The sequence below is a fragment of the Fukomys damarensis genome, unplaced genomic scaffold (genome assembly GCF_012274545.1).
Source record: "Fukomys damarensis isolate Sample0158 unplaced genomic scaffold, DMR_v1.0_HiC HiC_scaffold_35, whole genome shotgun sequence".
Lineage (NCBI taxonomy): Eukaryota > Metazoa > Chordata > Mammalia > Rodentia > Bathyergidae > Fukomys > Fukomys damarensis.
This window is the reverse complement of record NW_022900947.1, coordinates 30,902,630-30,918,339: the sequence shown is the minus strand read 5'-3', so window position 1 is coordinate 30,918,339 and position 15,710 is coordinate 30,902,630. Positions and strand designations below refer to the sequence as shown.

At 35.6% G+C, this 15,710-nt stretch overlaps 1 protein-coding gene across 9 annotated transcripts in view; it reads right to left on the bottom strand.

The window, feature by feature from the left end:
• N4bp2 (NEDD4 binding protein 2) overlaps positions 1-15,710 on the bottom strand; it is an 86,733-nt gene that overhangs the window by 52,075 nt on the left and 18,948 nt on the right. For 5 of the 9 annotated variants that reach the window (XM_010625123.3, XM_010625122.2, XM_010625129.1 and 2 more), the window contains 4 exons: positions 11,723-11,802; positions 9,450-9,789; positions 3,698-4,862; positions 1,036-1,160 (listed from right to left, as the gene is read on the bottom strand). In XM_010625123.3, the coding sequence (XP_010623425.1) occupies positions 1,036-1,160; positions 3,698-4,862; positions 9,450-9,675 (1,516 nt within the window). In that variant the 5' untranslated portion in view covers positions 9,676-9,789; positions 11,723-11,802. Of the gene's footprint in view, positions 1-1,035; positions 1,161-3,697; positions 4,863-6,638; positions 6,731-9,449; positions 9,790-11,722; positions 11,803-15,710 lie in introns of those variants that run through there. The other 4 variants (XM_010625125.2, XM_010625128.2, XM_010625127.3 and 1 more) reach the window with 2 other exon arrangements.

Here is a 15,710-nt window from a genome sequence, read left to right as displayed (position 1 = left end):
GCGCCTTCACAGTGCATTTATCATAAAAGACTAAGTCAAATATCATCTGTATGTCTTAGTATTTCCCTAACACGTGTTATGTCCATCTACCAACTCCTCAGTGAATGTGATCATCACTGCAAACGTACTAATAAAAGAAAAAAAAAAAGAACTTCCCATATAAAATTCAAACTGCAACTAATTAAAAATTAAGGATGAAGCCATCTTCAGTGAGGACTACTGTACTAATAAGTAAGGTTTAGCCAGGTGTGGAGGCATACACCTGTAACCCTAGCACTCAGGAGGCTGAGGCAGGAAGAATGATGCAAGTTCAAAGCCAACATGGCCTACCTAGTAAGTTCAAGGCCAGGACCCTGACTCAAAAAAAAAGAAAAAGAAAAAGAAACTAAAGTTTTACCTATGATTTCTCTGCAAATTCAGTGTCCAGAATAGCAAAAAAAAGAGAGCCATTTTTACTCTCACAATACCCTCTATAAATATTAAAACAATCTAGGAATACCAGAGGTTGACAAGGAAAATTCCATTTTAAAAAATAGGAACCAGAGCACACCTGACAATTGTAACTTCCTTAAATTACTGAGATACAAAAGAAAATGAGATTACTTCTGACGAGCTCTCCGTTGATTAAATAAAACCTAAAGGTGCCATACAGTATTCTATGCATCTTACAAAAATTAACTCTTTTTAAAAAAATTTAAACCTCATAACAATGCCATGAAATTCACTCTTACTCATTTACCTCTTACTATGTAACATAAGCAAATGTTAACCATAGTTATGATTGTATCTGCACTATGTATTTAAAAGAGTTAAAGTTTATATTCTTTAAAGTTAGATCTCTCTCAAAACACAAATATGAGACAAGTGTGGTAGCACACAAATTTAATCCCAGTACTCAGGAGGCTGAGGCAGGAGGACTGCTGCAAGTTTGAGGCCAGCCTGAACTACATAGTGACAGTCTATCTCCAAAAAAAAAAGTGCATGTTTACATTATATTACTCTTAATATTACTCAGAATCTCCTAGCCATTCTTACCACGATTATGGTTCCATTCATGTGCTTCTCCTAAGTACTTTATATCAAACTGGTACTGCCCATTTATATAAAAATAATCATCAGTACTAAGAATAACTCCACTTGGATTATCTTCTTGCAAAGACCTGTAAATGATAAAGGGAATTATTTTTATTAATTTTCCTTCCAAAATTTTCTCTTCTAAATTGTACAATGTATAATTCAAATAAAAGTTCAAGTACTATTATTTATCATAATATTCAAATCATACTGGAAATCCTGTAAACAAGTTTGTCTACCAAAAAAAGAACCTAAGGCAAATAATTTATGCAAATTATTTGACTTATGTCAATTTAGAGTTGACTGTACAGGTTCACAAAATGACAAGTTTTTGTTTTGCTTTGCTCTTTGTGATGCTAGGGTTTGAACTCAGGGCCTGCCATGTACTAGGGTAAGCACGCTACCAAGATACATCTAATCCCTTTGATTTTCTTTTCTTCTTTTTTTGAGACAAGTTCTCACCACATGGCTGGCCTCGAATTCTCTATGCAGTCCAGTCTAGCCTTGAAATCCCAGCAACCCTCCTGCCTCAGCCTCCAAGCACTGGGATTATAGGCATGCACCACCACACCTGGCTTTTATTCTCTTTTTCTTTTTTTAAATAAATTTTATTTTATTTTATTCCATTCTCCCCCTCAAGTCTCCTCCCCTCCCTATGCACAAAAGCTTTGTTTCCATTTCCCCACCACCACCTTTTCTAAATTTTATTTTGAGATGGTCTTGCCAAATTGCCCAGGCAGGCTTCAAAACTTGCAATCCTTCTCCCTCAGCCTCCAGAGTAGTTAGCTAGATTACAGGCGTACACCACCATATTCAATTTGAATTTAATTTTTATTAGTATCTATTAAGTGCCAGACAGTTTTTAAAACTGAGCATTCATGGATGAACAGAAAGGAAAAATTCTTGCATTCACAAAGCTTACATTCTAATGAATGTTCTCTTGATGTCAACTCTTATGTATCCTCTTGTAAGTGTTCCCTTCAAACACAAAAAAAATTCCAACACTTCCTCTTTTCCTTTTAAAGGTGTGTATCTGATATATATTAAATTGCTAAATTGTAGCCATACTCTGAGACCCCTTTTGAATATTCCTCAACTTATCTTCCCTTAACTGATTCATTATCAATGCTCCCTTCCCCTTTCCCAACAAAGGTGTCTTTTTAAAGTACCCACTCATTACCTTCTTTCCAATACTCCAAATACTCGTTTTCATCCCTCATTTTCCCTGAGCTCAGATGCTAGTTTAATGCTGTAAACCATTCTCACTGAGAAAACCCAGGGTATACTACCCAGTTATTTCTCTCTTCATTCAGAAATACTGTTCCTACTTTTGTGACAAGCTCTTCTTTCTCTTCCCATTCTCAAAAGACAGCTGCCTATAATTCAAAGGCCCCGAAACCTACTTCTATAATCCCGTCTCAAGGTTCTATTATCTTTTAAGGTACTGCCTTTCATTCCAATCTCTTACACAAAATGCAATACTATGACTGTAATACATGTAATATTAAAATTGTTTTAATATTGTCATTAAATCAATGAGAAAAGCCTATGATATCTCTACCGAACATCCTTATAAATGCATCAATAAAATATGTGAAAAGGCACTGGAAGATAATTCTAGACAAAAAAAAGCTACCAAGAAACAACTAAAAATGCACTAATGAAGCACATTTTGCATGTTATCTATGCATACCTCCTAAGACTATAAATACGTAGACCAAATATAAAATACCTAACTAAAAATAAAGACATGTAAACAGAATTTGGGGGACAGAGGGAAAGAGACAAACAGACCGACAGAGAACTGTCAACTAAAATACATCAGGTATAAACCTCCTGGAATTTAAAGGCTAAGAGGGGTGGGAAGGAATTAAGAAAACAAACACGCTTAAAAGAGTGTCACTGAAACCATAACAAGGCAAACTCTAACCCTAACACAAATTCCTAGATCAAGGCACTCACAACCTACCTTAACTAAAAAACAAACACAGAGGGGCCAGGGATTTAGCTCAGTGGCACCACACCTGCCTCACAAGCACAAGGTCCTGAGTTTGATCCCCAGTAACAAAAGAAACCAGAAAAACAGAGATGAGAAAATAATTGAAAGTACCACGTTTTGCAACAAACACATCACTGAAAATCTAAAGTTCTCCTACTACCAGTGCTCATCCCACACTCTCTTACTTAAAATAACGTATTTCTAAAAGCGTTAAAACATACTATAGTACCAAATTTCCAACTAACAGGAGAATTCATGTATTTAAGACTTCATTTCCATGAATTCAAAATCATGATGGCTTTTTAACTCTATGATTAAAACTGAATTTTATCTTTCTCACATTTAAATTAGCTCTCTTCCAAAAAAAAGCTATGTCTGTTGATTTTACAAGCTCAAATTCTTGAACCATCTTTTATTTTTTCCTTTTATTTAGTCTCTCAAAAGCTACTCTGGAAGGAGAGGTTTTTTTTTTTTAAATTTGTGAAAAAAAAACATTAGGTAGAAAGCTAAAAGAAATTAGTAAAAAAGACTTCTCTATTAAGTGAAACATTCTGGATGTTCTCATTATCTACCAGTTAACACTTATGCATTACACTTTTTAAAAACTTAATTAAAACCTCTTACCTTGCCAAAAAAGATTTTCCTGATCCTGGAAGCCCTCTGAGAAGAACAAGAACTAGCCCAACATAAGATGTTGCCTTCTTTCTTACAACCTGAGAAACGGGGGCCTCTTGTATTTGATAAGCACTTGCTGCATCTTGATTTCTCCATACTTTTGTTGGGGAAGTGTGAGAAATGACTGAGGGTGGAAATGTATAGTTGAAAGGTCCCCAGTGTGTAGCTGTGGTTACAACGGGAGCTACAAAGCCATGGTTTCCTTGAAAAAGGTCAAAAGTAGGAATCACTGGATTCCACAACGGTGGTGGTGGAGGAGGAGGAGGGAGCAGTAAAGGAACAGGTGTAAGTACTGGGCAGTAATTCACATCCATCTCCTTCGGTGGCAATTCAGTATGTTTGTGTGGCTTGAAATTAAATCCTTCAGAAGGTGCAAAAATATCAGAGACAGAAAAAGATTTCTGATCCCCATCTGTACCTGCTAAGTCAAGCTCTGGATTTTGCACAGGAAGGTTTAAAGGAGCCTGAGGTTCACTGGCATCCAAATCTAGAGGGGCTTGAGAGAGATGACCCTCAACACAGCTGGAATCTAAAAGCACCTTCTGTCTTTGATTGAGATTGTTACAACCCACAATAGAGTCATTTGCTGGATTTAAAGAAGCACTGGGAAGAGAATTTTCTGGATAATTATGTTCCAATGCCAATGTTTGATCCTTCATAAAACTTTTGGACTCATTCAAAATTGAATGTGAAGTTAATGGTTTTGAATTTAATGCAGAGGCAGAAGTCTCTAAATTTTCACTGTTCAAATCCATATTTTGTGTAGAAAGAACAGTAGTCATAGTATTTGAACGTGAATTTATAAACTGACTTGGGTTATTAAGACTATCAACATCTCGCAAAGGCAGATATGAGCATGCTTGGTCCTCAGAAGAAGAGTTCAGTTTCTCAAAAGCATTCTGTATTAAGGAATCCAAGTCTTCAGTTAGCTGCATATCCAAAAATGAATCCAGTTTTGAATCTTCACCCTCTTCTTTAGGTGTATACTTCTCCATTATTTCACTTCCTGTTTCACTTAGCTGGTTCTCAGAAGCAACAATGGCTTTTGAAGATGATTCTTCTACCTTGTCATCAGTGGCAGATAATTCTAACAGACAATCCATGGCATTTTCAACTGTACAACAACAAGAACAATAACAATAACAACAAGAAGATATATAGATATACAGATATATATTTACTGAAAAAAGTAAGATATAACCTCATTAAAGGAAAAACACTGGATTTTTGTGTTGAATAGGATACAGTAAAATTGGTGATGTTTGGATAATTTTTTTTTAATTACTATTTTGCTAAAAATACACCAAAGTCTATATTAGTGAAAAGTACCAGTGTTGGAGACATCCAACACTACACTATTCTTCCATTCAGACAGTAGCAAAAAACTATCAAATAGATATATTTGATTAATTTATTGAGTAAATGTGTAAGTAAATAAATGTGTAACTTTATGTATTAGGGTTATTTATTAAAGTCCTACGGCCAGCTCATTTAGTCAACAACTACTGCATGTCTCTTTAAGTATTAAGTATGTTAAGAATATTTATGAGCATGTATTACATATCAGAAATACTTTGTACATAGTCTTCATTAATTACAGCACAGTAGTACCTCAGTTCAAGAACTCAATTCATTCCATGATTAGAAAAGATGGCCACAGGCCTGTTTGTCACTCAATGCAGAATTCACAAACAAAAACATAATTTTGCCAAATGCTTCTGCTGGTGAACCGAACAGTTCACAAACAAAAGCATTCATGAACTAAGGTATCACTGTACAAGCTAATTCATCATAATATAGTATAGAATAAATAATGTACATTTTTAATAATATATAAATGCCATAGCAGTATTTAGAAGACCAAGGAAGACTTCATATAAACTGATATGTAAACTGGCACTTGAGGATTAAAAAGCAACTTGCCAGACAGGGGGAAAGGTAAAGTCAAGCTTGAAAATGCAAAGTATGTTTAAGGTATTAAAAGAAGTCAACTGAAGTGTGGGCACACAGTGCCATGGATAGTAGATAAGAGAAGATAAAGCTTGAGAGGTAGACTGAGTGAAACTGGGAATGGTCCTTTATGTCATGCTAAGAAACATGAATTTTATTTACTAAGGGAACTTGATTGAAAACTATCAGTCATTGCATTTGGGCTAGAAGCTTTATACAAATCACCTCACTGAATCCTCAAATAATACTATGAGGTATATCATCCTAACAAATAGATGAAGAAATTGAAGCTCAAAAAATACATTATCACAGCCCACGTCACACAGGCAGTAAGTGACAGAGCCAGGACTGATGTGTCTGACTCCAAGGCTTTTTCTGTTATATCACAAACAATGAGCCATTAGAATTTTTAAGCATTTGAGGGCTGAGGAAGAAGCTCAGTGGCAGGATACCTGTTAGACATGCATAAGGCCTGGATTCAATCCTGAGCACCCAAAAATGATAATAAAAATAATTTTTAAGCATTTGATATTTGTGGGGGGTTTTTGTTTTTGTTTTTCCAGTACCAGGGATTGAAGTCAGGACCTTGCACTTGTGAGGCAGGCACAGTGCCACTGAGATAAATCCCCAGCCCTGAAATCTGTGGTTAATTTTGTTTTTGTGTTATGTTTTGTTTTGTTTTGGCACTGGGGATCAAACTCAGAACCTTGCACTTGCAAGGCAAGCAGTGGCATCACTGAGCTAAATCCCTGGCCCATGTCTTGCTTTGTTTTAAGATAAATCTGGAAATGGCACAGCATCTAGGTAACAGCTCTTGTCTGGAGTCAGAACACCAGCATTTAAACTCCTACTTGCTGGCTATGACACACTGAACAAGTTAGTTAACTTCCCTAAGCCCCACTTTTCTCACTTGTAACATGGGGATAATAAAAGTACCTACCTCATAGGTTGTTGTGAGGATTAAATGAGATAATCCATGAAAAAGTGTTGTGCACAAGGACTGGCACCTAGTAAGCACCCAATTAATGTTCCCTTAAGAAGAAAAACAAAGAGGGATTGGAGGGGCAAGTCTGACAGACAGACCATTTAGGAGATCACAGCAATACTACAAAGGCAAGAAGCCCTAAAAATAAAAATTAAAAAATAACAAAAAAACGGGGGGGTGGGGGGTAAATGAAAGACAGAAAGCAAATATAAGAGGTACTTCTATGAAAAAATATGCATGATTGAAAACCCTGAAAAGATCAACTGAAAAAAATTAATATATATAAAATGAAAAACAGCATTAAGTAAAATAAGTAAAAGATCAAGCTAGATAATTGTCACATAAAAAGAAAATTCTTTAGACAACTGGAAAAAAATTATTATGAAATCAACCCAAAAAAATGAACAATTTATAAAAGAATAAAAAAATCATGTACAAAAATGTTCAATGTTCCCCTTTATGAAAAAAACAAATTAAGAAAAGGTGCAATTTTATTCCTATTACAATCTTAAAATAATTCCACACAGTGCTGAAGAGGCCAATGGTGAAAACACTACACTTATACAGTGCCAGTTATTACAAATCAGCATACCCAAGAGCTAAACACTGTTCTTAGGCTGTGTTGTAGAAAATAAAACGCTGGGATTAAGAAGAAAAGCCCAAAGGAAGAAAATGTCTATTTTTACCAACATGTTCTTTGCAGTATTATTCATGAAAAACTAGGCATAAATAAAGCACAACAACTCAGAGGAATACTATAAAACTACTAAAATACAGATTATAGCAACAATTTTTAAAGTTTATACTAAATCTTAAAAAGCAGAATATGAAATATTAATGCTATCATTCAAGCCGCTCAAAATATTAACTGTTTATAAACAAGGACTACAGAAGATCCTGAAGAAGAGAAATAAGTTCTTTGTTAGGATATAGGAGAATACAATTTTCTTATAATTTCCCACTGCTATGTTAATTTATGTGCCACAAATTTTATAAACATAAAAGTTAGGAAGTAAATGCTGAAATAACTAAATAAAATTCTACATACTATCATTACTGAGCACTAAAGTACACTGCAAAAACCTCATTTTCTGCAAACCAAAATAAATAAGGTATGTTTTCATCACAGCTCACACAATTAGAAAGTTTTATCACATATTACAAAAACCTTCAACTCTAGAATAACCCCCCTGTCCTGGTACCAAACATCGAACTCAGGACCTTGCACTTGCCAGGCAGATGAGGCACCACTGAGCTACAACCCCAGCCCTTAGAATAATTTCATTTTATACTAATCATGGCAAAGGCAGGTGTGGTAAAATACACCTGTAATTCCAGCACTCGGAAGGCTGACAGAAGAGGATCACCACAAGTTCCAGGAGAGCCTGGGCTATACAGTGAATTCAAGGCTAGCCTGTATAGCAAGACCCTGTCACCAAAAAAAAAAAAAAAGAAGCCAATAACATTTAATTTACTCATCTAGCCAATTAGTCATTTCTCTGTGCAAACATGCTTCTAAACCACTCAGTACAAGTTCTTAAGAATTTACTATACTGACAACTTTACTAAAAAAAAAGTCAACCAGGTGTGGTGGCACACGCCTGTAATCCTAGCACTTGGAGGCTGAGGCAGGAGGATCGCTGTGAGTTCAAGACCAGCCTGGGCTACATAGTTAGTTCCAGGTCAGTCTCAACTACATAGTGAGACCCTGTCTCAAAACAAAACAAAACAAAAAAAAAGTCCTGTAAGATACATACTATTACTTTTCATTAACAGATTAGAAATCTAGGCCAAGGATTTAGCTCAGTGGCACTGAGCCTGTCCTGCAAGCACAAGGTCCTGAGTTGATCCTGGTACAAAAAAAACCAGATTAGAAAACTAAGACTTAGAGAAGTTAGTGGCAGAATTGCAAATCCAGACCAGGTTCCTGACTCCAAAGCCAATATTTTCAAACCACACTACTCTACGAGCTTTAGCATTATTAGCTTTTATTTGCACAATTACAATTACAGTTAGCTTCTACTAACTCCTTTGAGTTATTATTTGTTATCTTAAGGGCTGAAAATACAAAAGTAAAGCAGTTTTTAAAATCTGTCTTCATGGAGCTTATATTCTAGGATACTGATTCTCAAACAGATAACAATTTTGCCTCCTGGGAACAAATGATAATATACAGAAATATTTTTGTCTTCACAAATAGGGGTGGGACATTCCTGGCATCTAGTAAAGCCAGGCACGCTACTAAATATTCTACAATGCACAGAAGAGCCATTCACAACAAAAAATTATCCAGGCCAAAATGTCAAGAGTGCCAGTATGTTCTACAGGAAAGATAAAAATAAGATGTAGGGGCCAGGGATTTAGCTCAGTGGTTTAAGGTCCCAAGTTCGATCCCCAGTACCAAAAAAAAAAAAAAAAAAAAAAAAAAAAGACGTAAACAGGGCCAGGGATTTAGTTCAGTGGCACCATGCCTGCCTCTTATAAGTGCAAGATACTGAGTTCCATTCGTGGAACAAAGAAAAAAAGAGATGTAAAACATGATATCTATACCTATATCTTACATCTGGAAGTATACACTTCTTAAGAACAGAAACTATGCTTTATTTTACTTCATATCTCTCCTAATCCCAAACTTGGTACCTTGCCCACGGCAGATGCTTAATAATGAACAAAAATTAGTTATTTTTCTATATCAGTACTAGTCACAGCATAGTACATGAAATCTTCTTATAAGATGTAAAGGGTTCAAACTAAACTTTTTCTCACCTTTGAAATCACATTCAGAAAGCATCAAATACACTACATCAGGATCCAGCTCAGAAAACACCTCTGAGATACTGGTGAAGAGTTCTTCCTGATCAATTTTTGTCTCACACACAGAAAGAAGAGTAGTGGTTGGCTCCGCATGACTAACAACATTGGATACAATTTCCTTAGAGTTTTCATTCTTCCGAAAAGGGTTTCCCCCAAGACTTTTCCTTTTCCTTGGCATTCTGACTTCCAAAACTAAAATGCTTCCCTTTTACACAATTTAAGATGCTTGATATTTAAATCATAATTCAAAAAAACAGGGTTAAAATCTTGCACACTCCAGCAGTAATAGGACCTAAAATAAAAAGCAAGTAAAGTCACTCAGACTATACAGTTATATTTCTATTTCTAAAATTGGAATGACAATTTTATTTAACTCTAAGAAAGAACTATCACTTCTGGCAGTGAAGCCAAAAAATGGTCAAATAATGTCTTTCTTCCAAGTATTCCAGTTTTGCCAGGATTGAACATGTTAAAAATTAAGATATTAACAAAGTGTGACATATTTCAGGAAAATTAGTACATTGTTTTAATATCACTTATTTTAAAAACATAAAAGAGCATCCATAAATATAATTAGAACATCTATTGAACACTTACACTTAGATGTCTAACAGGGATCATAAACTTAACATGTCCAAAACTGAGCTCCTGATTACCCTCTTCGAGCCTTTTTCCAGTCTTTCACATTTAAGTTAATGTAACTCTATCCATTTAACTGCTTAGGTCATTACTCTTGGAATAATCCTGACTCCTCCCATCCTATATTGAACGATCAAGCCAATTTTGCAAAAGCAACACCCAAAACATATCCAGAATATAATCATTCCTTCTATCTTCACTGAAACCACCCTTGCGTTTGCTGTCAGTCTTTTGCCTGTATTACTCTTAACAATCTAACTAATTTTCCTGCTTCTACCTTTGTCCCTGTAGTCTGTTTAGCACTGCAGGCAGAGCGCCTCAATTAAACTGCAGGTTGAATCTATTTACTAGCTTCCCGTCTCAGGATGAAAGCCAGGCGGCTTCAATGGCCTACAACCCAGATACTGTTGCCTCTGCACTGTCATCCCCCAGCCCTCCTTCCCTTGCTCATGCCACTCCATGCATACTTAGCCTCTTTGCTCTTCTTCAGACATATCAGTCATGCTCCCAACCTGGAAACCTTTACACCTTGGTTCTCTGAACTACTTTTTTCCCAGCTATTTCCTTACCACCTTCTTCTTACTACTAATATGTTACTATCTCAGCAACTCAGTTCCTCAACCTATGAACCCTCTTTACCTACTTCAATTTTTCCATAGGACCTCCCTTCTGACATAGTATAGTGGGCCCTTAACTTATGAACTCAACTCCATTCCCCAGGGCTGGTTGCAACTTAAATTGGGCATTTGAAGCTCAGGCTCCTCTACACAGCCTTCACAGCCTCTCTCCTGTATACAGGCAGATCTCAGGGTCCTTAGAGAGACATTGGCTCGGGATTTCTCAACTATCCCCACACAGTAATGTTTCTTCTAAACTTTTTAAGGGTTAAATCTGTATCTGAGACCATCTGGAAGCACAAGTGGCCAGTCATAACTCAAGACTGATCGTAAGTTAAAACTAAAATTCTGGCCATAACTCAAGTTGTTCATATGTCAAGCAGGTTGTAACTCAAGGGTACACTGTATATGTTTTATTTATTTATTTATTTATTGTTTATCATCCATAGTCCAGTAAAGGACAAGTTCTACAAAAGTAGGGATCCATATATCTGGAGTAGAACTACAATCTCCCTGTTTTCTCTGTTTTTGTGTATCTAATAATATGTCAAACTTAAAATACCCAAAATTACACATCTTATATTTTTCCCAAAATTTGTTTTGACCATTGGTCTGACTACCATCATCTTTATCTTTTAACTAGTGTCTTTGTTTGTATCCTTATCCCCTACATTCTATTTTCAACACAATAACCAGAATAATCAGGTCTGCTCTAAACTCTCAAGTTGTAAAATCAAAAGTTGCTACAATGGCCTACACCTCCCTGCTAACGCTGATATACTTCCCCAAGATATTTGCACTGTTAAATCTCTCATGCCTTCAAATCTCTGTTCAAGTGTCATACTCAGTTATTTCTGACCGTGACCATCCAACTGAAAAATCAAATACCCCAATCCCCTGGCCCCAATATCCCCTTCCTGCTAACCACCAATTGCCCTTCACCATCTCCTACCCCACTCTAAAATTTACCTTTTAATTAAATTTGTGCCATAGCTCTCTTCACCTTCCACAACTGCACTGTCAGTATGGCAGCCAGCAGCCACATGTGCCTATTTAAATTCAAATTAATTAAAATTAAATAAAATCACGTTTACATTTAAGAATTCAGAAGAAAATTAACAAAAAGGATTATTATAATGATAAAGAGTCCAATCACCAGAACATGTAGCAACTCTGAATGTCTAAGTACCAAACAACCAACTACAAAACAAAGAAAAAAACTGACAAAACTAAAATGAAAAAGAGACCAGTTCACTACACTTAAGAGATTTTTAATACTGCTCCATTAACAATTTATAAAAACTATTAGAAAACCCCAAGGGTACAGAACTGAATAACAACAACAATCAAGGATCTAATGTTTAGAGAACATTCCACCCAACAGCAGCAGAACACATATTCCTTTCAAATGCCCACAGAATCATTTCCAAAATACAGGATAATCTAAGCTATACAACAAACCTTAACAAACTTAAAGGTACTGAAAGTATGGATATATCCTTCAACCATACAATACAAAATAAAACTTGAAATTAATAACAGAAAGATAAGAGGAAAATCTCCAAACACTTAGAAATGAAGCAGTATACTTTTTTTTTCTTCTTCTTCTCTTTTTTTTTTTTTTTTTTTGGTGGTACCAGGGATCGAAATCAGGACCTCGCAGCGGCAAGGCAGGTGTGATGCCAACTGAGCTAAATCCCCAGCCCAAAGCAGTATACTTCTAAACAAATCATAAGTCAAGGATGACATCTCAAGCAAAACTGTTTAAATATACTGAAATAAATGAAAATCAAACTACACCACATAAAAACTTGCAAATTACTTTTAAAGAAGCGATGACAGGAAAATTCATAGCACTAAATATTATAATACAGTGAGGATGTCTACTTTAAACTACTTTTATTCAACATAATGCTGGAAGACCTAGCTTGTGAAATAAGCTAGAAAAGACTTCAATCAATAAACCAAGTATCTTTCACAAGAACCTAGAAAAAGTGCAAAATAAACCTAAAGTCAGCAGATAGAAGGAAATGGTAAATGAAGAACATGTGTCAATAAAAGTGAAACAAAATGAACTTTAAAATGTACTGCTCACTGATCAATAAAACTAACAAACTTAGTTCAAAGAAAAATGAGAAAATTCCCAATAACAGGAATGAAGAGGATATTACTATATATCCTACAGATATTAGAAAGCTAAAGGAAGGCCGGGGTTATAGCTTAGTGGCATCGTGTCTACCTGGCAAGCACAAGGTCTTGAGTTCAATCCCGGGGGGCGGGGGTTGAGGGAAAAAAAAGAAAGCTAAAGGAAAATATTAACAGTTATACAGAATTTGAAAACTTATACAAAATTTACCAGTTTCTCAAAAACTACAGACTGGGCTGGGGATATAGCTCGGCAGCACAGTGCCTACCTCACAAGCACAAAGTTCTGAGTTCAATTTCCAGTACCCCCTCCCAAAAAAAAACAACACAAAACACTATAGACTACCATAATTCACTCAATATAAAAAAAAGTATTAATTTTTTTAATAAAATTTTATTCACAACTTTAAAACAAAAAATCCAGGACTGCTCAGCAGCACTGCATCTGCCTGGCAAGCACAAGGTCCTAAGTTCAATTCCTGGTACCAAAAAAATAAATAAATAAATAAATAAATCCAGGACCAAATGGCTTCAGTGGAGAATTCTAATATTTTCATGAAAAATTAACACTAATTCTATAGAGTATCTTCAAAAAAAAAATAAATAAATAAGAGGAAACACTTTAAACTCATTTATGGAACTAATACTATCCGGATACACAACCAGACAAAACTAGTACAAAAACAAAAATAAAACAAAAGATAAACACCAATATCCCTTATGAATGTAGATACAAAAATATCCCTCACAAAATATTAGCAAATCAAAGTCAGCCATATATAAAAAGAATTATATACCACAAAGTAAATTTTACTCTAAGAATGCAAACCTAGTTCAATATTAAAAATTTAGTGAACAGGGTAAAGAAAAAAATTATAGTTAAACAATACAGAAAAAAATCTGTCAAATTCAACACCCATTCATGATTTAAAAATAATTCTAGGAAAACAGGAAGAGGGTACTACTTAATGATGGCTCATTAAGGAGCATCTATAAAAGATTACAGCTAACATTATTTTTAGTGGGAAAATACTAAATACTTTTCTCTTAAAATCAGGAATACAGAGGACGCCTACTTTAACCACTTTTATTCAACACAGTAATGCTGAAAGATCTAGCTTGTGAAATAAGATTAAAAAAATGAAATAAAGCATACACATAGAAAGAAAAGAATAAAAGTGCCCCTATTTGCAAATGACATGAATGTCTATACAGAAAATCCTAAGAAATTTACAAAATCTCCAACCATTAAGTGGGGACACAAATTAAGCATATAAAAAACACTATAGATTTACTAGCAATGAACATATATAGAAATTAAACTATAATACCATTTACAATCATTCAAAAAAATGAAATATGTAAATACTAATCCAACAAAGAAATTATAGAGCTTGTATCCAGAAAATTACACAGTGATGAAAAAAAATCAAAGATCTAAAAGAATGCAAAGATGTTGGGGTTTAGCTCAGTGGTGCCACTGCCTGCCTCACAAGCACAAGGCCCCAAGTTCAATCCCTGGTACCAAAAATAAAAAATAAAAATAAATAAATAAAAGAATGGAAAGACAGCATTTTCATGGGCTGAAAGACTCAACAAAGTAAGGATAGCAATTCTCCCCAAGTTGATATACCGGTTTAACACAATTCCTACCAAATCCCAAGCAAGATGTTTATGGATATAGGCAAGGTAGAACAATTTTGAAAAACAGAGCAAAGGGCTAGAGGTGTAGCTCACTGGTACAAAGCCTGCCTAGTATACACTGAGATCCTGGGTTCCATCCCCTCCACCTCACACAAATACACCCCACACACACACACACACACACACACACACACACACACACAGAGCATGGATTCGATCCCCACCACCTCACACAAATACAACACACACACACACACCACAGAGAGCATGGATTCCATCCCCACCACCTCACACAAATTACAACACACACACACACACACACACACACACACACACGCACACAGAGCATGCAAGAGATCAGCCGGACTTCAAGAGTTGTAAAATAGCTACAATAATTAAGGTGATATGGTATCAGGGAGCAACAGATATATAGACTTGATAACAGACTATAGATCTCAGAACACAACAGAAACTCCAGAAATATAGCAACAAAATATGCCCAAAAGATTTTCTCTTTCATGATACTGAGAACTGAACCCAGGGCCTTGGCACTAACATACATTACTCACACCCTCCACCATTTCTGAAACAGGGTCTCGCTGAGCTACCCAGGCTAGGCTTACACTTGTAATACTGCTTCAGCTTCCCAGCGAGCTGGGATTATGAGACTGTACCACCAGCTCACCAAATGGCTCTTGACAAAGGTGCAAAAGTAAGTCAATGAGAACGTACAATGAATGACATGAATGATGCTGAACGTTATGATGAGCAGAAAGGAGAAAGTGGACACCCACAAGTGAAAAGCCAAAGCTTGACCTAAGTCTACAAACTTTACAGAAGAGTTAACTCAAAATAGATCATGGTTTTAAATTTACGATACAAAACTATGATTTTTGGTAGTACTAGAAATTGAACCCAGAGCCTTGCACATGCAAGGGAAGAGTTCTACAACTGATCTACATCCCCTGTCCTTTTTTTAATTTTATTTTGAAACAAGGTCTTGCTAAATTGCCCAAGCTGGCCTCAAACTCCTTCCTCAGCCTCCTGAGTAGCTGGGAAGTAGCCACTGTACCTGACCACTATAAAACTGTCACAGGAAGGAAAAAAAAAATTGAGAAAATTTCAGGATCTACGGGCAAAAAAAAAAAAAAAAAAAAAAAAAAAAAAA